At 35.4% G+C, this 24,937-nt stretch overlaps 1 protein-coding gene across 3 annotated transcripts; it reads right to left on the bottom strand.

Annotated features, from left to right (window-relative positions):
• Window positions 1–3,441: 3,441 nt before the first annotated feature.
• On the bottom strand, window positions 3,442–17,732 carry LOC122305366 (glutathione gamma-glutamylcysteinyltransferase 3-like). Of its 3 annotated transcripts, none has more exons than XM_043117854.1 (9): window positions 17,463–17,732; window positions 17,235–17,391; window positions 16,471–16,709; window positions 15,424–15,587; window positions 14,770–14,821; window positions 7,498–7,725; window positions 6,810–7,313; window positions 6,475–6,578; window positions 3,442–3,793 (listed from the first exon to the last, which is right to left on the bottom strand). In XM_043117854.1, exons 1-8 carry the CDS (start codon window positions 17,544–17,546, stop codon window positions 6,513–6,515), a joined length of 1,494 nt encoding a protein of 497 aa, XP_042973788.1. In that variant the 5' UTR covers window positions 17,547–17,732; the 3' UTR covers window positions 3,442–3,793; window positions 6,475–6,512. The 3 variants fall into 3 exon arrangements, with proteins under 3 accessions (XP_042973788.1, XP_042973789.1, XP_042973787.1); XM_043117855.1 differs by having other exon boundaries at window positions 3,442–3,752; XM_043117853.1 differs by lacking the exon at window positions 3,442–3,793 and having other exon boundaries at window positions 6,247–6,578.
• Between the last annotated feature and the right edge of the window lie 7,205 nt (window positions 17,733–24,937).

Here is a 24,937-nt window from a genome sequence, read left to right as displayed (position 1 = left end):
GCTTCTTACGTGAAATCGGAATGGTTTTGTCCCCCGCGGAGTTGTATCACATATTTTTTTGAAACTCAGCTACTTGTTTTCTTGTATGGAAGTGTTAGAAATACATTCCAGGAGTATCAGACCCATAATAAATGTAAAAGTTCTCACTTTTCCAATTTATTAAGTGATTTTATAAAATTAAATTTATAAATTTAATAGAATATATTAAATTAAAAATAATTTTACAATTTAATTTTCAATCTCAAATCATATTAGGTTATAAATTTACTTTTATAAAATCTAATATTAGGCAAAGCATTTCTCTTTCCCATATTTTTTTCATGTTTATTAGTTGAGTAGTGTAGCACGAGCTCTGTCTCAACTCTCCAGAAGAATATTTTTTTAAAATTTTTTTATTCATATTTTTATATTCTTAAATGTATATATTTTTTAAAAAATCACAACATTACTAAAAAAATATTTTCTTAATCACTAAGTAAAAAAAATTAATTGGGATCCAATCGCTGTTATCAATATTATTTTTGCCAAATCTAATTTATTTGTGGTTTCATGTCATGATTTTAAATGGATAATAAGTAGTAATTAATCGTTGTTATCACAAATTAATATTAATCAACTACATTCATATATTCAATTTGATTTATTTCTATGACTGATTTGCTTTCGATTGTATTGAGTTGATAGGATTCTAATTAAAAGTATTATTACTATTCATTTCACATAAGCTATAAGACAAAGAAAGACCAACTCATTGTAATTTTTTTTTTTTTTCCCTAAGGAAAATGATTGGAGGGGCAACCAAAGATGGCTTTCCTATCAGGACGTGACCATAGTAGCACTCAATCTGCTAGGGAGCTAGACTGGAAGGGCCTAGATAGTGAGAACCGCAAGCACTCCCTACAAGTTAAACTTGAGCCATAGCCTAAACCTAACCTTACGAGGACATCAATGGTCCATGAGTCAATGGGTCATCAATAATCTTAAATACTTCCCATTGCGGGATTCGACCCCAAGACCTAGTGCCCACTGTCAAACTCATGGACAAATCATATGTAATTTTCTTAAATAAATCACTCACGAATGTAAAAAGATGGAATCCGATACTGAATATTGTGTGATGGTATGGCATCAGTACTTTAGCGTTTTCTAAATTATAACATTTTTTTTCAAATATTTTAAACATGGTAATGTAAATTCCAATTAAATCTATGAAACGTAGCAAATACAAACTTTTCCCTAATTTTCTGTTCATGCATATGGTGTGCAGTTATTTTCTTAGATATCTTTGTACAACATTGCTTAATTAAAATACAAGTTATTGTCCTTTTTTTTGTGGAATTTTGTTATTTTCTAATAATAATAATAAAAGTAGTAAAACCTTTCATCAATATATTAAAACAAGATATGACTTTCTTGCAATATTAAAACCTCTAAAACCCAAAACTTGGTGGATACTTAATTAAGAATTGATGATTTCGGGTTGGTGTAGTCCCCAGTCCGCCATCCAGGCTTGACTCTTTTTTGTGCACTGTTTTATTTTTTAACTTTTGTTTATCAAATCTTGTAGACATGAATGGAGTTGTAATTGTCAACCCTCTTTTGGCAAAAGTAATGGGATTTTATAGACGAAATGACACGTAATGAGCTTTGTGGATTTCCTTTACAATGACTGATTTATGTAGCATTTGATGGCATATTGTTTTTACTTCCTTCCTCTCGCTCTAGCAAAGTTAATGAATTTATTGGATTTTTTATTTTTTTGATAAAGGAGGTGTGGGGTCTTGAACAAAGATTTTCTATTTTAAAAATCGAGTTATATGTCATTAGATCATCAAACTCTTGATTTATTGGATTTGAGTATATGAAAATGACGAATGATATTCACGTTACATGAAAGGAAAAAAATTATTGCTTTTTGTAGTAATATTAATGGGCTTATGTTATAATATTGACTAGTCTTTTTGTAATATAGGCTACATGTAAATTGGTCATTATTCGAGGGGACAAAAAAGATACTTTTTAAGGGAATATCCTACTTTAATTTTTATTTATTTATTTATCAATAAGTTTCCTTATTATCTACCTAATAGGTACTAACTAATAACTTAAGTGATGCCTAAATGAAAGACTACTCGAATTTATCAAAGAAAAAATATATTTGAAAGGCCTTCTACCTCAGATAATATATAAATATATATATATATAATTATTTATAATTTATAATTGTTTTTGTGGCTCAAAATAAGTGATGCATTTCCACACCAACTCACAAGTTATGGCAGCACTGCTATTGATCAAAATATCAATCTTATTGTAATGATTTTTTTCCATCCCAAGTTTGAATGAGAAAATTAGATAAGGTTGAAGTGAAACAAATAAAGTTAATAAAGCAGTCATATATATGTACAAAACTAGATTACACTGCCGACTATGCAAACAATTTGAATGAAGAAATTAAAAAAGAAAAAGAAAAAAAGACTGCCATTTGGGCAGCTATTTTGGACTAACTCAACCACAATTCCATGATAGAGGACAAAAGCTAGCTAACTTCTAGATGTTCTTTGCCTTGACTGCATAGTAGAGGAAACAGCCTTTTAATTTCTGCCTCTTACCATTGGCGTGGCTTGCTATTTTCAAAAGAGTTTTGCTACGTATAAGTATAGTCACGCATTAATCTGTATATTAATATTAATTTATTCATATTTAAAATTTAAATTAACATTATTTTTAATAAAATTTACTTTTTGACCAATCACATCATATTAGTGTACAGATTAGTATATAATTGTGCTTGCAACTATATTTTTCCTTTTCAAAAAGGAAAATTGGGCTACAGAAAAGGAGAAATGTGATACCCTATATGATAAATATAAAAATAGATAATGTATGAAATTACATATTATTTAAAAATAAGAAATTTTTACTCTTGATATGGTTTGACTTTAATTATATTATTGATTAGTCATTTTAAAATATAAATAATGTAGTTTGAACTTTCTATTATGATATTATAAGAAAGAAGTTATCTCATCTTTTCTAATAACCCACCGCAGGCCATATCGAGTGCTCCGCCTGCTACCATATTGATAAATGAGTGTTTTAAAAAAAACCCAAAACAAGTTTTAAAGGTAGAAAAATTAGTTTTAAAGAATTATTAATTCAGATTAAATATCTTATATTATGTTTAACTCAAGCATCTCAATGGTGCAAATTCAAAATCACAAACCTTCAAATTCTAGTTTATATCTTGCTATTGCAAAGTCTTCCACGTTCCTCTTTCAGTCAATCATCAACGAATTCCATATTCTAGGATGGTAATTACCTCGTTGTTTCAATTTGTTTTTTTCTTTTTTTTCTCTTGATCATTTTGTGTATTCCTATTGGCTAGTTTGGCAAGTCTTAGTTCTAGGTGCTCCTTGGAGAGTGAAGTTTGAGAGGAACTTTCCATGAAACAGAAGATTGAGAAAAATCCCATTCACCATTTGGGTCAACAATTTAGCAAGTCTTGAGTAGTATCTAATGCTTAGAAAAACTGTGCATTTCCATCATTATTTTCACAAACCATTGAAATTCTACCTTTTCTTTGTTTTGCAGGAGCATGCCTACCACTTCCACAATCAGTCTGTCCTCAGTGCACTCCAAATTCTACATGGTCAACTCTTGTCAAGTTGGCCGTTGGCTTTTCGTCAGTCCAGCACTTTGTATTTTGAAAATCTTGGGTCTTCGGGGCTCCTTCATGAGTGCGGCGTTTTCTTTTTCGTGGATATGAACCAAATCATGTGTCAGCACATCACTACATGTACACCACATGAAAATGCCATGAACAAAAACAAAAAATAAAAAACAAAAACGGTTGCAAAACGGGATTTAAATGCTCGTGTTAGCTTCTAAGCTCTAAGGTCTTAGTGGGGAAAATAGATACACATACAAAATAAGTCACACAATATTTATAACTATTCAAGTGAATTTCTTAGACAATATTAAATGCATAATAAATATCATGCAACCTACTTTATGTATGTATCTCTCTTCCACTCAAAGTCTTAGAGTTTTAAATTTGTAAAACTGTCCCTTCAAAATTAAGTTTCTACTCTTTTTAGTGGTTATTGTGGATGGAGCTCGGTTTCCATGTCCATTTCGTTGAGCTTGAATGGTTTACTAGTAAAAGGGAAAAAAGGAAAAGGGAAAATTGTATTGGATACAAAAAAAAACATTAACAAAGAACAATATGTCTTGTAGATATTTTAGTTATAAGAGCACTGACATTGATCATAAGCCAATGTATCTTCAAAATTTGATGAATCTGAATGAAATTCACCTACATTTTTTAATTTTTTTTAGTTAATTTTCTCAGGCGCACTCAATTTCAAGCAACAACCATTGCCAGGTATTGTGTTTTGAATTTCTGTAATGTATTTTTATTTTTGTATATTTCTAGATTTGCATCCCTGAGATGTTTCTGATTTGTATGAATTTATTGTTGGTATATTTGACGATTTGCATCCTCAGTGTATTTGATTGAGCAAACTGTAATGATCATGTAGACTATAAATATGAATATGAGACTATAATGTATTTGTGAGATTAGATTAGATGTCTCTAAACACATGGTGGTTTGTATTACATGCCCTATTTCAGCATCTACACCATCAATTATATCTGGTTTACTATGCTGCAATGGATTAAACAGTAAGAAATTGCAGCAGGCACAACAACTAATAAATTAATCTCAAGGCTATTTTATAGCTTACAAAAAAAAAACCAATAAATTCTCCAATGTATTCATATCTTAGATGTAGAAATTCTAGAGTGTATATGAAATTACAAACCTTGTTTGTTGTCTAGAAATGGGCATTTTTCTATTTACTGACTAAAGAAAAATACTAAAAACATATCCCATTTGATTTCGTGTGTGAAGATATGTGTGTAACTATGTGTGGAGATATGTGTGAATTCATGTGTGAAGATATGTAAAGACATTGTGCGAGAGGAGAAAAAAAGGCCTTGGTAGAGTAATAAAGTAGTCTGTAGGTTTTATATATTTTATCTTTTTGTTTCTTCTGTTTTTAATTTCTTTGTTTGGATGCCTGGTTCGACATTTTTTCAAGAATTAAAAGAGTTATTGTCGTCAAATATTTTTTTTGTTTTTATTTGGTGTGTTTGTACTCTTGCATTTGGTGGCACCAATTAAAGTCATTACAAATGAAAAGGCTATGAGAAACAATTTGCTCAACTTCAAAGACCTGGAGAATTTGAAACTTGCATAGCGTTTGGCTAAAATATGTTTTGAGATGCATTTGTAGATGTCACAAACTTTTGTAAACTAGATTAGTAATTTAAGGAGGCAATTTGTACACGCTTTACTTTCTTAGCTAGGCCGTTAAATCCTTGTGAGATTTGATTACACTTGCAATTTTATTGGAAGTGATATTATAGAGTAATTTGGGTGGTTCAGCCACATGCATCTGATTGTATATTAATATTATAGTGTTCTAATGGATGTGGTTAAGATACCTTTGTTAATATTAGTATGAAGTGTTAATATTAGAAAAAGTTTTAGCAAAATGTGTTTATTGGATAATTAGGTTAGGAGTATATGGTTAGTGTAATTGCAAAAATGAAAAAAAATGAAAAATATTATTATTAAAAAAATAACATTATATTAATATTTTGATGAATCAAATAGCTAATCCAATGTGAGTATATGGCTAGAGAGGTTTTAGACTTACGAAAAACATGTACTTTTCATCAAAAATTTAAATATGAATTTGATGAGTCCAATGCTAGTGCTAAGCATTCTTACCAGATTATGCATTTGTAAAAATAATGTACGTTTTAGCAAAAATAATGTACGTTTTAGCCATTAGAGATGAAAAGTGTTTTACAACGGAATAGGCAAACTCAAATAAGCTACAGAATATGTAAATGGAAAGACAAATTTGATAGTTACTGTTGAATGAGCAAATATATATTTTGTTATTTTTTATAACTCTCTTCTCTTCATCTACATTTACAAACATCTAGATAATTTAATTAGAATATGATTACTAATTAACATATAATAAGTAGAATAGTAAAATATGATCAAATAAAATAAATTAATAATTAAAAAAATTAAATATTTTTGTAATTATTAATTATTCATTAATATATAATGAATAAATGGATAATTCATTCATATTATTTTATTACTATATAATGAAAAAATGGCTATTCTAATGTAGATATTTATGTAAATGGAATAGCTAATATCTAAATTTATCTTACATTCATCAAAATTGTCTTTTCAATATGCATAATCCATTAACAATGCTCTAACACCGAAGTACTTGAAAACATGCAAACCAGCTACGAGCTTTGTAGTCCATAATCCTAATAGAGTCCGGTGTATGACTTGTCCCATTTCATTCATATTGCCCCTTTTATCACTATCAGTTGGTAAATGTCATGAAATGAGTGAATGATATTGAATACCTGTTTAGAATTAGTCAAGAAGAAAGAAAACAAGGATATCATGATGGGATATTCGCGCCAAGATCTGTCGTGAGGAAATGGAGCTGGCATCTCAAATATTGAACCTGTAATGGAAATTTAGAGATAGGAATCAACTTCTACATAGTTATGGATGCTACAATTTGATTTAAGCACCATAAATCATAGTAAGGATGAACATTTACAACAACTAAGAGGTTTCCGGAATTTATTTCACAATGTGCCTTAAAACTGTAACATAACTGAATATACTAACAAAAAAGGTCATAAATTAAATGTAAATGAAAACAGAAAAGAATCAACCATATAGGCAGTACCTCATCTTTAAGCAAAGGGGGAAGGCTTTCAATCGACATGAGACTGTTCATTTCTGCCTTCAGTCTCTCTTCTTTGATGCCAGCCCATGTATCTTGGGGGAGGGCAAATAATAGGACTGTTAGAACATCAGCTGTCGATGGATGCATTCCACTGCAAAAACCTTGATCAAACACACACAAATTACTGGGATTGGTTTGACATAAAGGGACCAGCACATCAACTCCTTGTTCAGTGCCATCAGCAATTAGAGTCCCAGATACCACTGCCGCAGGCCTTTCACCATTAACCTTTAAAAACTTCACATTTGTCTCCTTACAGCATATCCTACTGTTTTTCCCATTCAAAAGTTCTGCTCCTTGGCAACAGACGCTTGCAGCAATTTCTGGTAACCCATCTTTATCACCCCAAGAAGAAATCCCTTTACAAAATGAACTTTCAGAAGCCAAGCATCTTGTCACGTGTCTGAATAGTTCAGTGTCTTGTACTTGTTTCAATATCTCTTCCTGAATACCAAAGCTTATAAACTCAAAATCTTAAATATTTACTGTTCATATTTTGGGTAGAAATGTCTGAAAAACTGAAAAGGTATAGTTCACGCTCTGAAAGCTCAAAGAAATTACAGAAGAATGGGAAATAATGAAATGAAAAATAAAAACAAGAAAGGAAGACAAAGAAGCTGGAGAAGACCTTGATTGCAACCCTTCCCTTTTCCGCTTCACTTAAGGCTACACTCCCATCCTCTTGTCTCCGAACTTCTGCAATCCACTTAACAAATTTTCTCAAATCAGAAGGGGGTGAGTTGAATATTATGGAGAGTACTTTTTGAACATCTTTGAGATCTTCTAACTTCAGGAGGGAGGGAACATTTTCTGTTAGGTACTTTGCAATACTTTTCCAACCATCATGTCTACAACTCTGCACAGAATCCAGAGTCATGCAATGCTAGTTCAAGACGTTGGTAGCAAACATAAAAACAGGAGCAAAACGAGAAGAAATCAATAAAATGGAATCAGGGCCTCAGCTTCCATGATTTCCTTGTAACGGTTTCTAGTTCTTAATGCGGTGTATCCAAATGTATACTTTCGGTGTACCTGGCTTACGCCTATCTTTATATAAATAAAATTTCTTATTACTTATCAAAAATAAATAAAAGGGAATCAGATCCCAAGAGAAAAAAGAATACAAGTGGAACATGAAAGACAGAGAGTGCCTATATTTGAGAAGCAAAGAGTACCCTTCTTACTTCATACAATCAAAGTGATCACCCATCTAAATAATTTTTCCTATGTCTAATTCAAAATATCACATTCTATCCCAGCTCAACTTTTGGCCCAATCTTAAATCGATAAATAGAAAACAGAATGAAATTATAAACTAAGAAAAATTAGTTTTCCAAAGGCATTCGTTAGGAACCAAGAGTCGGAATGTTCAAATGATCATTCTGACTCTTGGTTTTGATCAATGATCATAATCATTGATCAAACCCAACAATTATTACATATTCCCTAACCATTAGTTCGAAACTCTTCAATGTGAGCTGCATTTCATAACTACCTGATGTCCCTCTTCATCGCAGTCCTTAAGAACAACTTTTTTCTGCCGTACACTCTTTTGTTTTCCAGCACAAATATCCTCGTATCATAGCTTTTAATTATCTCGGATTATGTCACATCACCAATCAGAACCCATACAATTTGCACCACAATGAATAACCATGAACCTTTCCAAATCACCAAATAAGTGCATGGTATAGTGTAGGATGTAAAAAAAAAAAGGAACTTAACAAATAAAGCAGAAATGGTACTCATTGAGAAGATTGAGTCTCACAACCATTTTACTAAGACAACCACAGAATCTCAATGTAATTGGTTTTGGGTAAAAGAGTCACACCCTGATAAAGATCTTGGCATCTCTCCAAGAAATGGATAACTCCTCTCTCCAAGAGTTTGATCTCAAGATTCCATTATCAAATATCTCAGTTAAAGTACACAAGGCAATTGTTTTCTTAGGTAAGTTATTAGGTAGTCCTGGAATATGGATGATGTGACTCCCAACCTACCACAACATGTCATGACATTAAAATTGCTTATGCAAGCATTCATTTTTAATGACATGGCATCCTATGATAGGTTGGGAGTACCACGAGTTTGCCAGGATACCTAATAATTACTCATTTTCTAATAACCGAGGCTATAGATGTTCATATACAAGTATGACTCTTATCCAAATAAATACCTAATGAATAATATTATAAATAAGACACTTGGGGCTCGTTTGGGAAGTAAGATGAGATGAGAATTCTGTGAATAGTAGTGAAATTGATTGAGTTGAAAGTTTTATTGGGTTTTGGGAAAGGAGAGAAAAAATTGAATAAAAATATTATAAAGTTAAAATATTGTTAGAATATAATTTTTGTTTTGAAATTTGAAAAAATAAGAAAATTATGAGAAGTTTTGAATGAGATGAGATCTTCTCACTTCCCAAACAAGCCCTTAGACTTCTCATAGAGTCCTAAAACTAATAGCTACCTGAAAGATAGATAATTGAATACAACAACTCTTCCCACCCAAAAAGACTGGGCTCGAAGATAGATGCCATAACCATCTGACATGTGCGTTTAAAAGAATAAAGGAATAAGAAAAAGATAGTTTTGATACCAAGTGTCGGTGATAGGGACTATTCATCATGGGGCCTCAATTCTGAGGATTGATTGCTTAAATTTATCGTTTAGAAGGCACATTGCCAATGTTATAAAATATATTCAATTATTGGTACCTCTATGGTGACCCTTAAGGGGGGAAATCTAGTACTAAAATTTCATTAAAACGGGGAAATCTAGTACTAAAATTTCATTAAAATTAACACGACAATAAGGTTATATAAAATATAAACCAGCCAAGTTTGAGTCATAGAGAAGTGGGCTGCCCGAAGGAAGGTTCAGAGGTGGAGCTTGAAGGGGAGACTGCCATGCAGTTTGGTGCATGGCTTCGGGCTGATCCCGGGTTCAGACGAAGATCATCTTTTGCCTCTAGCATTGATAGTGGAGGGGACAAGGTGGTACACAGGGCGGCAGTTCACCGTGAGGAGGATTCAATGGGCAGCACTGAAGCTGGAGAACGGCTGTCGGCGCAGGAGGAAAAGTCGGCACAAAATGTGGAGGAAGGTGGCAGCTGTGATAACAGTGAGATAGGAGGTTTGAACTCAAACTTTCCTGATAAGATAGAAGTTGTTAAGAATTTAAATGTATGTGCTGAAGATCATGAAAGGGAGAGAGTATCGGGGAGATTAGGTGCGAACTCTAAGGAGTTTCAAAATCCATCAGTGCTGGATATAGATGATAAAGTTGTAACAGATAAGATAAATAGAGTTGAGGTGATGGGCTCGAATGGGCCTGTGGGGAAAGGTGGGCTGTCGGTTGGGCCTACCTACGTGGATGAGGCTTTCGTTCAAAGCCTTGAGCAGAACGTGACATCAATGGCCACCTGCACTCGCTCTACCTCACGAAAGAATAAGGTGTCTTCTAAGGGGGCTGATGTGCATCTTACTGCTGCTAAAGGCATTCACAAGTGGAAGAGAAGAGCACGAGCTCATGGACAATCTAACTTATGCTTAGATAATTTGTCTGGACAGAAAAGGCTGGTTGATGAGGATGATGAGGTACTCGCTGAGTTGGTGGTTTCTAAGAAAGGAAAGGGTGATGCTTTCTTACTTAAAGAATTGGTGGAGGCTGGAGCCCAGCCCCGCCAATCATTATGAAAACTTTAAGCTGGAACTGTCGAGGGCTTGGGAACCCTCGAACAGTTCAGAGCCTTGGCCTTTTAACTAAGGCAAAAGGTCCCAGGGTGGTGTTCTTAATGGAAACAAAGCTGTGGTTAAAACAGGCTCAAGTGGTGGCAAAGAAACTTAACTATGGAGGGTGTTTTGTAGTTGAGGCTATTGGTAGAAGTGGTGGGCTTATGCTGTTATGGAAGCAGGAGATCAAAGTAGAATTAATGAATTATTCCCAAAGACATATTAATGTCTTCATTACTGATGAACAAGGGGGATCTCGATGGCTCCTTACTTGTTTTTATGGGAGTCCAGAGGTTAGCCAGAGAAAGGCTAGCTTTGAATTATTGAATTCCTTCAAACCTACTGATGTGGGGTGGTGTGTCATTGGGGACTTTAATGAGATTCTAACTAATGATGAAAAGGTTGGGGGAAGAGTTAGGAGTGAGGGGCAGATGGACTTGTTTAGACAGGTTCTGATCAAAGGCTCTCTATTTGATTTGGGCTGGAGAGGTGACAAATACACATGGTCAAATCGTCATGAAGATGCTACCTTTACTAAAGAGAGGCTTGACAGAGTATTAGCTAATCAACAATGGATGGAGGGTCATGCTAATTATCAGGTGGACATTCTAACTGCTGTTTGTTCAGACCATAAACCTGTATTACTTTCTTGCTGGTTTGCACACAGTGCACAGCATTCTGTACCTAACAGTTTTAAGTATGAAGCCAATTGGAGTCGTGAAGAAGGTTGCAGCATTATAGTGGCTACTGAATGGCAGAAGCAGATGGGGGGCATGAATAAACTAGCAAGTGTACAGACTAAGTTAGAAGCATGCAGTAAGAAACTGAGGCAGTGGAGCAGGCATATTGACCAGGACAGATCAAAGGCTATTAAGGAGAAAATAAGTCTCATTAATCAATTACAGAAGGATGAGGGCCCTAGCAACATACAGTGCCAGAAACAACTACACAAGGAGCTGGAATTTCTGTTAGACCAAGAAGACCTCAAATGGAAACAAAGAGCCAAAAGGCACTGGCTTGAGAAAGGGGATAGGAACACTAAATTTTATCATGCATGTGTTAATCAAAGGAGGAAGAAAAATGCCATAAAACAGATTAGAGGTGAAGATGAGGTGTTAATAACAAAGAGCAGTGACATTGCACACGCTTTCAGGGTGCATTTTTCCACTGTTTTTCTTTCAAGCTCTCCCACAAGAGAGATGATCGATTCAGTTATTAATGGGGTAGAGCACAGAATTTCAGAGGAGATGCTTCTCAATTTGAATAAGGAGTTTCTAAGGGAGGAAGTTGATGTGGCTTTGAAGCAAATGTCACCTTTCAAGGCACCTGGTCCTGATGGTTTTAGTGCTGGTTTCTACCAAGATCATTGGGAGATTGTTGGACCTGAAGTATCCCAAGCTGTTCTTGACTTTCTAAGCAATGGCATTCTACCTTCTGGACTTAATCACACACTCATTGCTCTTGTTCCTAAGGTAAATCTTCCAGTTTTTTTACATGATTTCAGACCTATAAGCTTATGTAATGTTATCTACAAGTTGATCTCTAAAGTCTTAGCCAACAGATTGAAAGGGGTGCTCTCTAAGATCATTTCTTGGAACCAAAGTGCTTTTTTACCAGGAAGACTTATTACTGATAATATTATGGTTGCATATGAGATGCTACATACTATGCAATCAAGGCAAAAGAGTAAGGTGGGCAGTATGGCTATCAAATTAGATATGTCTAAGGCTTATGATAGGGTGGAGTGGGACTATTTGGAGGCTATGTTACTCAAACTGGGGTTTGGTGAAAGATGGACTGGGTTACTTATGGCATGTGTCAAATCAGTGAGCTATTCAGTCAAAGTTAATGGAGTTGCAGGAGACATCTTTTATCCTTCAAGAGGGCTACGACAAGGTGATCCATTATCACCATATTTGTTTCTCATATGTGCTGAGGGACTGAGTTCTTTATTACAGCAAGCTGATCAAAATGGTGTCCTTAGAGGGGTAACTGCCTCTAGAGGAGGGTTAAGGATTAATCACCTTCTATTCGCTGATGATTGTGTCATTTTTTGTAAAGCAAAGCAAGAAGAATGGTTCAATGTGGAGCAGATTTTGTGGAAGTATGAATGTGCATCTGGTCAATTTCTCAATAAACAGAAAACTTCATTGTTATTTAGCAGTAACACAAACCCAGCAGCTAAAGCTTTAATTATCCAGTCTACTAATGGGATGGTTTGTGGAAATTACAACAAGTACTTGGGCCTACCAACTGTGATTGGAAGGTCTAAATACAATACCTTTCGTGGACTTAAGGAAAAGATATGGAGAAGAATCTGTAGTTGGAAATCTGTCCTCTTGTCTACAGCAGGGAAAGAGATTCTTATTAAAAGTGTGCTACAAGCAATTCCTGCATATACTATGAGTGTTTTTAAATTGCCTTGTGTGCTGTTGAAGGAGATAGAGGCCATGTTTTCTCAGTTCTGGTGGGACCATAACAAAGCTAGGAAGGGTATCCATTGGAGGAGTTGGGAAAAGTTAGGCATAATGAAAGGCAAGGGAGGCTTGGGGTTCAGAAACCTAGTAAGTTTCAATAAAGCTTTGTTAGCAAAGCAAGTTTGGAGGCTCATGCAGGAACCCACATCTCTTGTTTCTCAAGTTTTCAAGCACAAATACTTTCCTCACTGTCATCTCTCAGCATCTAAGATTGGCTCCTCTCCTTCTCACATCTGGAGGAGTTTATGGTCTGCTCTGGATCTAATTAAGGCAGGTTCTGTTTGGAGAGTTGGGAATGGGGAGAACATCCGAATTTGGCATGATAGATGGTTGCCTCGGCCTACAACTTATATGGTACAAACCCCTATCAATGTGTTAGAATCTGAAGCAAGGGTGATAGAGTTGATCAATGTGGAAAACCGAGTATGGAATCAAGTTTTAATTGAGGCTGTGTTTAATAAAGAAGATGCTGAGTTAATCTCTAGTCTGCCTGTAAGTATAAGAGGAGGCCCTGATAAGCTTATGTGGGTGCATTCTTGTAATGGGAGGTTTTCTGTTAAGAGTGCCTATTTCTTGGATTCTGATCTGAGATCACACTCTTATGGGCAGCCTTCCAATACTGGGGTTTGGGATGATCAATGGAAGAAAGTTTGGCTTTTGCATGTTCCTGGCAAGGTGAAGCAGTTTATATGGAGGGCCCTTAGTGATATCTTACCTACGAAGGGCACACTAGCAAAGAAAAAGATTGTGAGGGAGGGATTTTGTCCAGTTTGCACCAAAGAGGTAGAGACTGTCCTGCATGTTCTCTGGTCTTGTCCTGCTGCAACAGATGTTTGGGGTGAAGTCTCAAGTCCTGTAAGGAAGTGGCATACAATATATAATGATTTTGTTGTCCTATGGAGGGATCTGTCCATAAGATTAGGTGATGACCAGTTGGAACAGATTGCAGCAGTGCTGTATCAGTTGTGGAAAAGGAGGAATAGGTGGGTTTTTGATCAAAAATTCCAAAGCCCATCTATCCTTTACAAAACTGCTATAGACGATCTTGAAGTTTTCAAGCAGGTGGGGCAATTGCAGAAGCAGCAAAGTTATGAAACAGTAGTTCAGTTGCAAGCTCGAGATAGGGTGTCATGGGAACCAGCTGTGGAAAATTTTCACAAGTTTAACTTTGATGCAGCCTATACACAGCATGACAGTACTATGGGAATTGGTGGGGTGTTGAGAGATCATAGGGGTGATGCAGAGCTGGTGTTATCTGCTCCTAAGGCACATGTACCTTCTGCTTTTCATGCAGAATGTTATGCACTTATTCGGGCCATGCAATTGTGTCATGAGTTGAGGCTCTCTAATGTAATTTTTGAAGGTGATGCCAAGCAGGTAATTGATAGTATCAATAGTAAATGTGTAGATTGCTCATGGAAGGGACAATTGCTTGAAGATATCCAATTCCTACTCGCAAGACAGACTACTTGGAGGGTCAGGTTTGTCAAGAGAGGAGGAAATCAAGCAGCTCATGCTGCTGCACAATATGCTAAGCATTTAAACTCAGAAGTTATATGGATGGAAGAGGGACCAAGGGAGATCATGTCTTTTGTTTTGAGTGATAAAGTTTGTATTGATTCTTGATGATTAATGAATTTTCATTTTCAAAAAAAAAAAAAAAATATAAACCAGCCAACAAGAACAGTACCACTGTGTAGAGGATTGACGGATCTCTGTGATGCCTTGAAATAATCATGTACCTGAAAAATCATATTTTGGAATGTAAATAGAATGCAAATAAAACAGACAACACCCAACATCATAGAATCAAGATGGTACCAAGGCAGAATTTAAGTACAACAAATTCGGAAGATGTAATATTCTACTTGACCTTGCACTTGCAAATACTTGGTAAACAAGACTATAATTCTTGAAAAGATTGAGATCAAATTGAAAAGACTATAACATGCAAATATGTGGTTACTTATCCATATGCATAGGCCAAAAGAAGATATAGAACTTTGTTTGCTACATACATTCTTTCCTCCTGCATGTAAGCTAATTACAAGAAATTGCCGAGCAAAAATAGCATTAAAAGCCATTGTATGTAAGTATAGAAAGTGAATTTCACCAATAACTCTCTTTTAAATAAAAAAATGCACGCATTCGCACAGCAGTTTATAATAAAAAAAAGAAAAAAAATTATATCTAAGCTTCATATATGAAAGATATAAGTTATTGAGATACAAAAAAAGAAACATACTGAATGTTAAAGAAACTGAGAAGAAATACTACTACCATTTCGTTTGAAGAAACACAAACTATAAACAGCTTATATTGATTACTAACTAGGAGAGCTTACCCCCTTCGATGTCCTGTTGCCTTGTCAATAGTATCCATTGCCTCCCAAAGAAGCGTGAGAGGGACCCAATGAGGAGGATATTTAAATCGAGCAACATCCAAAATGAGAACCATATCTCTTTCAGCATGATATCCCCCAATAGGTGAAAAGTGACCAGTTCCAGTCTGTACCCAGACAGTGAAATGAAGTTTGATCCTCTCTCAGGTTCTAATAAGCAAGTGTAGAACAAGGATAGGAAATGTTTTATTTCAAAACAAAAAAATTATAAACACTCCTTTCTTGAACCAGAATATTGACACCAAATGGCGTACAGAAAAACTTGATACTAAGTAGGCGGCCCTAACAATTCAGAGTAGCCCCATTCGTTGCTTTTTAACACTTTCATCCTTTTATTTTTAAAAATTATTTGATCCCATGAACTAACAAGGCTTCAACAGGTAAAAAGGGTACAGGCAACAAAGCTCAAAATCACCATTGTTTGTCTAGTTTTTACTAACTCGCTTCTCGCAAGCAAATGATCAGTCTTGCCGATTAGCTAAAAGGGGACAGCATATAGCAATAAAAAAAAAGCATAAAAAATATAGATCAGGACATGGTTTACCCCATTGCATCAAAGCTACTAGTTCAGGTATAAGGCTATTTGAGCTGACATAACAATGATTCCAGTGGCATATATCAAATTCATGGATGCAGGAGTTTTTGTAAAACTACACCAAGAATAAGGAACATAATTTTTTTTTCTTTTATGTCGGAGAACCACTTCAAGGCAGGGCCATTCGGACCTACCCCTGCAGAGTAAACCCCAGTCCCATGCACTGCATCCTCGAAAGTTTCCCTACACAGAACTGATTTAATCACTGGCTTTTCACCAGAGGACGTGGCCCCAAATGATTATTTGCACCCATGAGGTGTTGAACCTTGGACCTTGAAGGCAGTGATACTCCAAGACCAAGGTCTTCACCACTTGGGCCAATTCCTTGGGTTATAAGGAACATAAATAAAAGAAGAATAGATGATAAGACTGCAAAATGGATAAGCTCACAAGACCTGCTTAAAAACTGCTCTGTTGTACGATGTGATCACATGACAATCCTCTGAAGAAGTACATGATATTACACACTTGCGGAAGTCATCAATGGTGCTTTCACTAGTCCGAAAAGCTTCCACTTTAGCCCCGTTGCAATGTGCCAGACATGCGACTTTCCCAAATGTGATGCCTTCAGCTTTGATCTTTTCCAAAGGCTCGCAGCAGTCAAGCATAGAGTCATCAAACCATCTCCAAGGGCCTACAAATGAAATCACAAGTTCAAAACATAAGGAACCCTGGACCGCAGAAGCGAAGAAGAAATTCTGCCGGCAAAACATAAAGGGGGGACGCACTCAAACCACAAAGCCAGTTAAAAAATTAACCGACTTAAAAAAGTATCGATCCATGTGGTGGTAATTCAAGCGACGTCAAAACACATACAAGTCTCCACTTCAATTGCAAGTTTTTAAGCTCTGCAATGTGTTCCCTCAATTGCAAAGACCCCACAAAAAAAGAAACCAACTTTCAGGCAGTAATTATTAAACAAACTACAAAACATGGTTTAAGTCCCGACGTATAGTACAAATTCCTCACAAAATGCATTCGCCAATAATCGTTTTAAAGTCTGTGACTGTGAGGGCTTAAGATTAATGTAATATGTTACAACAACACTTTAAAGGAAATTAATGGATCTGACCCAGCAGTACATACGATGTTACGAAGGAAGAATGTAAAATCACCATTCGCTTTTGTATAAGAATTAAGGATATGGATATAAATAAACCTTTCCACTTTCTTCCGGGGTCGATAGCAAGCGCATTGAGAACCATAGCAAGAGTGCCCAGCCCGCAAAAGGCAGGCTCGGACTGGGTTTGGTAGTAGGAAATGAGTTTGAAAAACCCCTCCATTGTTGCACCTCCAAGAGCCTCAGTAAAAAGCTTCTGCAAACAAAATTCGGTCAGATGCAGCTTCAGAGAGAGAGAGCTTTGAGTTGAGAGAGAATAATACGTACCTTTCCATCGGGTGAAGCGAATTCGATAGCGGGTGGAGAAGGGAGGGATCTGCGGTAAACACCAGGCAAGGGCGTCGTGGCCATTTTTGGCAGGGTTCGGCTCCTCGGAGGTGGGTAATTGTTTGATTGATTGGGCTTCTCTCCTCTCCTCTCTAATGGAATCTTGCTTTCTGAGCAACAGAGAATCCGAGATTCCTTTCCTCTCTTCCAGTCCACTACCTGACACACGAGAAAGAAGAAGAAGAAAAGTGGGAATGCTATTTTACTTTATTTCGATGGGAAATTGCGTATTTTATATACACTTTCAAAAAGTTTGACCGTTAGCGGGCGTTAATATTTACAAAAAACAAAAATGATAGTTAAGCGTAATTATTTAAAAATAATTATAAATATGAGACTTATATAAAAATAAAATTAATTTTTTAATAATAAATTTTATTTTTTTTAAAGCAATTATACGGCCTTTAAGTACTCTACAACTGTATATAACATTACTCTTACAAAAATAGAATAATGTTAGTATTCCCTCTCATTTTATCCTTTATTTTGACCACTCATATAATTAATTTTTTTTATTTATAGATTAAGGAAATGATTATTAGTATATTGATATTTTTTTAATTTTTTTAAAATATTTAAACATGTTTAAAAAATATTTAAAATAAAAAATATAAAAAAAAATTGCAAGACATACTAAATGAGCAAATTGAGAAGACATAGTAGCACTGCTCTTTTCAAATAATGCTATGTAAAAATTTCCAATAGACAACTTACATACAATTTTTTTATTTATAAAAAAGTAGATTTCTTCAATAAATAAAAAAAATTATATATTTTTAAAATGATATCCACTTTTTTACAATAATTTATATGAAAATTATCTATTTAAAACTTGTACAAATTATTTCTCATATTTTACCGACTTGTGTGGGCTCATTGAGGGCACAGAACTTTTCGTTGTAAAGGAAGCTGTGGTCCTTAACCTAGTATGTCATTTTTCTTTTTTAATAATTTTTTTTATTGGTACTAAATGTTCAAGAACAAAATTTCAACTAATCTAAAAGTACACAAATTTAATAGAGTTTTGTAAATGTATCTCGGATAATTTAATGGGAAGTTTTCTAGTCCAATAACCAGTAGAAATTACACATTAGGAGAAAACAGTGAAATAAACAATTCTATTAAAATGAAAGAAGAGACACAAAGCAAAGAGAGTCATAATAGTTAATTATGTTGAAATTGTTATAAAACTATCGAAAGGAGAGAGAGAGAGAGAGAGAGAGAGAGAGAGAGAGAGAGAGAGAGAGAGAGAGAGAGAGAGAGAGAGAGAGAGAGAGAGATAACTCAGAGAAGTTATGAAACTTATGAATTTCTTAAAGAATTCAACGATATATATAGGCGTACAAAGGGAACTATGCAAGTTACTATGCAGTACTATGCTGGCACTGTGCATATTTACTATGCAGTACTATGCTGGCACTATGCACTGTGCGATGTCGGCCATTTACTATGCCGGTTACTATGCAGTACTATGCTGGCACTATGCGCACTGTGCGATGTCGGCCATTTACTATGCCAGTTACTATGCAGTACTATGCTGACACTATGCACACTGTGCGATGTCGACCATTTACTATGCCAGTTACTATGCAGTACTATGCTGATACTATGTACTGTGCATTTGACGGCTAGTTCAAGGTGGTCATACAATTTTACAATGTTATTTTACAACACTCCCCCTTTGGATGACCACATATAATGAATATGCCTCGTTAAAACCTTGCCAAGGAAAAACCCTGTAGGAAAAAACCAATGGCGAAGGAAAAAGAGTACAATATTTATGTGTACCGTAAAATGCTTTAAGATTGCCTCATTAAAACCTTGCGAAGGAAAACCCAGTGGGATAAAACCTTAGCGAAGGAAAAAGAGTACAATCAGCATAAGTCTTCAAGACGTTACTCCCCCTGAAAAGTGCATGATAAAAGGTCTTCAAGTCTCCGCATTCCAATGTTTTGCACAATCTTCTTAAATGTTGCAGTTGGTAATGCTTTTGTGAATAAATCTGCCAGATTATCACTTGATCGTATCTGCTTGACTTTAATTTCACCTTTTTCTTGAAGTTCATGAGTATAAAAGAATTTAGGTGAAATATGTTTGGTTCTATCGCCTTTGATATATCCTCCTCTAATTTGAGCAATACAAGCAGCATTATTTTCGTATAAAGTTGTTGGACTATCATTAATCACTGGAAGACCACACTTTTCTTGAATATGTTGGATCATTGATCTTAGCCAAATGCATTCTCGACTTGTTTCATGAATTGCAATGATCTCTGAGTGATTTGAAGATGTAGCAGATAGTGTTTGTTTGACAGATCTCCATGATATAGCAGAATTTCCATAAGTAAATACATATCCAGTCTGAGATCTACCTTTGTGTGGATCTGAAAGATAACCTGCATCTGCATATCCAACTAATTGTGGACTTGAACCATATTGATAAAATAATCCCATATCAACCGTACCTCGAAGGTATCGAAGGATATGTTTAATGCCATTCCAATGTCTTCGAGTTGGTGCGGAACTATATCTTGCAAGTAAATTAACTGAAAATGCAATATCAGGCCGAGTGCAATTTGCAAGATACATCAGGGCTCCAATTGCACTGAGATAAGGTATTTCAGAACCAAGAATTTCTTCATTGTCTTCACAAGGACGAAATGGATCCTTCTGCACATCAAGTGATCGAACAACCATTGGAGTACTCAGGGGATGAGCTTTGTCCATGTAAAAGTGTTTCAAGACTTTCTCTGTATAATTTGATTGATGAATGAGAATTCCATTTGGCAAATGCTCTAGCTGCAGGCCGAGACAAAATTTCGTTTTGCCAAGATCTTTCATTTCAAATTCATTCTTTAAATATGTAGCAGTTCTTCTGATCTCTTCAGGAGTTCCAACAAGATTTAGATCATCAACATAAACCGCAATAATAACAAATCCGGAGTCTGATTTCTTAATAAAAACACATGGGCATATTGGATTATTCTCAAATCCTTCTTTCAATAGATATTCGCTAAAGCGTTTATACCACATGCGTCCGGATTGTTTTAACCCATATAAAGATCTTTGAAGTTTAATAGAATACATACTTCTGGATGTACTCAGATTAGAAGCTTCAGGCATTTTATATCCTTCAGGGATTTTCATATATATGTCATGATCTAATGATCCATATAAATATGCGGTGACCACATCCATCAACTGCATATCCAATCTTTTTATAACTGCCAAACTAATCAAATATCTGAATGTGATTGCATCCATAACAGGAGAGTATGTTTCCTCATAATCAATCCCCGGTTTCTGCAGGAAACCTTGTGCAACAAGTCGTGCTTTATATCGCACAATTTCATTACTTTCATTACGTTTACGTATAAATACCCATTTATATCCAACGGGTATTACACCCTTTGGTGTTTGTATAATTGGTCCAAAGACCTCTCGCTTTGCTAGCGAGTTTAATTCAGCTTCAATAGCTGATTTCCATTTTGGCCAGTCATCTCTACGTCGACATTCTTCGACAGTTCTTGGCTCAATTTCTTCATTACTTCTGGTAATTTCAAGAGCCATTTTATATGAGAATATGTTGTCGACAACAGTTTTATTTCTATTCAAAATTTCTCCTGTATTCATGAAATGTATCGAGATCTCGTTATTTTCAGGTACCTGTCCCTCTTCAAGGGAAGACATTTCATGAAATACCTCTTCAGGAGGTTCTTTCTCAGGAGATTTACTCTCTTCATGAGCATCAATTACTCTTATGGCCTGTGTTGGTATGGACTCTTCAGGAGTACCAAATTCATTTTGTATTTTCCTCTTCTGAGGAATTTTGTCCTTAGCACCAATAGGCCGTCCACGCTTCAGGCGTATCTTAGACTCGCCTATTGCTATTTTGGCAACTTGTCCTTCAGGGACTGCAATCCTTGCTGGAAGATTAACAGCAGGAATATATGATTTTACCACACCTTTAGTGTCAGTAAATGTATCCGGTAATTGGTTTGCAACACTTTGCAAATGAATAATCTTTTGAACCTCTAGATTACATTCTTTTGTACGAGGATCAAATTGGGAAAGAGCTTTATTTTCCCAAGTAATTTCTTGTCGTACTTCAGGCACCAACTTCTCATTACACAATGTTTGTCGTGCTTCAGGCACCGACTTCTCATTACCCATTGTTGGAAAAATGGATTCGTCAAAATGACAATCCTCAAAACGTGCCTTAAACATATCCCCTGTAAGAGGCTAAAGGTATCTGATAATAGATGGAGAATCAAACCCAACATATATCCCAAGTCTACGTTGAGGGCCCATCTTTGTACGTTGTGGAGGTGCAATTGGAACATATACAGTACATCCAAAAGTACGAAGATGAGAAATATTTGGTTGCTGACCAAATGCAAGCTGTAATGGTGAATATTTGTGATATGCTGATGGTCTAACTCGAATTAATGATGCTGCATGAATTATAGCATGTCCCCAAGCAGAAATAGGAAGATTTGATTTCATGAGTAAAGGTCTAGCGATTAGCCGAAGCCTTTTAATCAATGATTCAGCTAAACCATTTTGAGTATGTGTGTGGGCAACTGGATGTTCAACATCTATTCCTATTGACATGCAATAATTATCAAAAGCTTGAGATGTAAATTCTCCTGCATTATCCAATCGAATAGTTTTAATTGGATAGTCAGGGAATTGTGCTCGTAGCTTAATTATTTGTGCAAGAAGTTTAGCAAATGCAGCATTTCTAGTGGAAAGTAAACAAACATGTGACCATCGACTTGATGCATCAATTAAAACCATAAAATATCTGAACGGTCCACTTGATGGTTGAATAGGCCCACATATATCTCCATGAATCCTTTGTAAAAACGATGGAGATTCAAAACCAACCTTTGAGATAGATGGTTTGATAATCAATTTACCTTGAGAACATGCAGAGCATGGATATTCATTGGGTAAGATAATCTTCTGATTCTTTAGGGGATGCCCATACGAATTATCAATTATTCGTCTCATCATTATTGATCCCGGATGTCCAAGGCGATCATGCCAAGTCATAAATATTTTAGGATCAATGCACTTCTGGTGCATTACAACATGTGATTCAATTGTTCTCATTTTTGTATAATACAATCCAGATGAGAGGGCAGACAGTTTTTCTAATACGAGCTTCTGGCTCGAAATTATTTTAGTAATGAGAAGATGCTCTTTATCGTCTTCGTTAATGGTTTCAATATGACAACCATTACGACGTATATCTTTAAAACTTAATAAATTTCTTCTGGATTGTGAAGAAAATAGAGCATCATCAATGCAAAATTTGGTGCCATTAGGCAACACAATATAAGCTCTTCCGGAGCCTTCAATTAGATTCGATGAACCGGAGATGGTATGAACATAGGCTTTACTCAATGTTAGATTTTGAAAATATTTTTTATCCTTAAGAATTGTGTGAGTTGTAGCACTGTCAGCCAAACATACATCTTTATTATTCATCTCGGAGATAGAAAGTTCATCAATAAGACTCATGATTCTACAAAATATATAAAACTTTCATTACTAAAAAAAAAACATTACAGAATAAAAATATTTTACAATAATATAAAGGAAATACATTAATTAAAAAGGAACACTTCCATGATCAACTCTACCACTAGAATCCTCAAAGAAATCAGAAACATCAAGACTTGTAATATCTTCTCCATCTATAGAATTTAAAGCATATGATGGTTCAGCAAAATTTGTTTCAAATTTCTTTGTTTTTTCTTTTATGGAAGATTGGTATAAGTCAACCAAGTGTTTAGCTGTACGACAGGTACGAGACCAATGTCCAGTCATACCACATCTATGGCATTCATCTTCATATTTCTTTACAAATTTATTTTGAGGACCTTTGCCCTTTTCTGAGTTGAACCACTTCTGGTGGTACGGTGTATATCTATTATTTTCCCTTTTAGTGTGGTCACTTCTAGGACCTCCACTTCTATAGTTTTTCTTACCACGTCCACGCCCTCTTTTTCTTTGAAAAGATGCACCATTCGCTTCTGGGAATGATGTAAATCTAGTACCATTCACTTCAGGGAATGATATAGAACCAGTAGGACGTGACTGGTGATTTCTTAATAAAAGCTCATTATTTTGCTCAGCTAATAGAAGACAAGATATAAGTTCAGAATATTTCTTGAACTTTCGCTCTCGATACTGCTGCTGCAGGAGCACATTCGAGGCATGAAAAGTAGTATATGTCTTCTCTAACAAGTCATCATCAGTGACTTTTTCACCACATAATTTCAATAGCGAGCTAATTTTAAAGAGTGCAGAGTTATACTCACTAACACTCTTGAAGTCTTGCAACCTCAGGTGCATCCAATCATGACGAGCTTTTGGGAGGATTACAGTTTTCTGGTGTTCATATCTCTCCCTTAAATCATTCCACAAAATAAGTGGATCTTTCACCGTTAGATACTCAGTTTTTAATTCTTCATGAAGATGGTGCCGAAGGAAAATCATTGCCTTAGCACGGTCCTGCAGGGACCCTTGATTTCCTTCTTTAATTGTATCTCCCAGGTTCATTGCATCCAGATGGATCTCAGCATCAAGGATCCAAGATAAATAATTTTTCCCAGAAATGTCAAGAGCAACGAATTCCAATTTTGTAAGATTTGACATTTTCTACATATATAAATCAAGAACATAAGTATGTTTAATATTTCATATTCATTTTGAAAACTATAAAAAAATATATTGAAAGACTTACTTGAAGTAGAGGACTATTAGCTTCAAGATCGTCAAAACTCTCGTGCTGATAACGTGTTATAAAACTATCGAAAAGAGAGAGAGAGAGAGAGAGAGAGAGAGAGAGATAACTCAGAGAAGTTATGAAACTTATGAATTTCTTAAAGAATTCAACGATATATATAGGCGTACAAAGGGAACTATGCAAGTTACTATGCAGTACTATGCTGGCACTGTGCATATTTAATATGCAGTACTATGCTGGCACTATGCACTGTGCGATGTCGGCCATTTACTATGCCGGTTACTATGCAGTACTATGCTGGCACTATGCGCACTGTGCGATGTCGGCCATTTACTATGCCAGTTACTATGCAGTACTATGCTGACACTATGCACACTGTGCGATGTCGGCCATTTACTATGCCAGTTACTATGCAGTACTATGCTGACACTATGCACTGTGCATTTGACGGCTAGCTCAAAGTGGTCATACAATTTTACAATGTTATTTTACAACAGAAATTATATTATTGGGAGAATGCTACCTTTATTGATGGGGTTTTATTAAATAAATGCTGAGTTACATCAACACCAATATATAACGTATTTGATCATCTAGGGTTTGAAGTATTGTCTTGTTGAAATATATTTTGGTGGAGTGGATTGCTTGGATATTGT

This window comes from Carya illinoinensis, chromosome 3 (genome assembly GCF_018687715.1).
Source record: "Carya illinoinensis cultivar Pawnee chromosome 3, C.illinoinensisPawnee_v1, whole genome shotgun sequence".
Taxonomy (NCBI): Eukaryota; Viridiplantae; Streptophyta; class Magnoliopsida; order Fagales; family Juglandaceae; genus Carya; species Carya illinoinensis.
The sequence above is the reverse complement of the archived record's forward strand: the minus strand, read 5'-3'. Positions and strand labels throughout refer to the sequence as shown.

Bases quoted from the DNA above. Each gene is read 5' to 3' on its own strand.
- LOC122305366 (XM_043117854.1), bottom strand. From the start codon at position 17,546: ATGGCCACGACGCCCTTGCCTGGTGTTTACCGCAGATCCCTCCCTTCT. The intron at 17,392-17,462 runs GTACGTATTATT...TTTTGTTTGCAG, and splicing joins TCGCTTCACCCGATGGAAAG to AAGCTTTTTACTGAGGCTCT. The intron at 7,314-7,497 runs GTCTTCTCCAGC...TTTGGTATTCAG, and splicing joins AGGGAAGGGTTGCAATCAAG to GAAGAGATATTGAAACAAGT.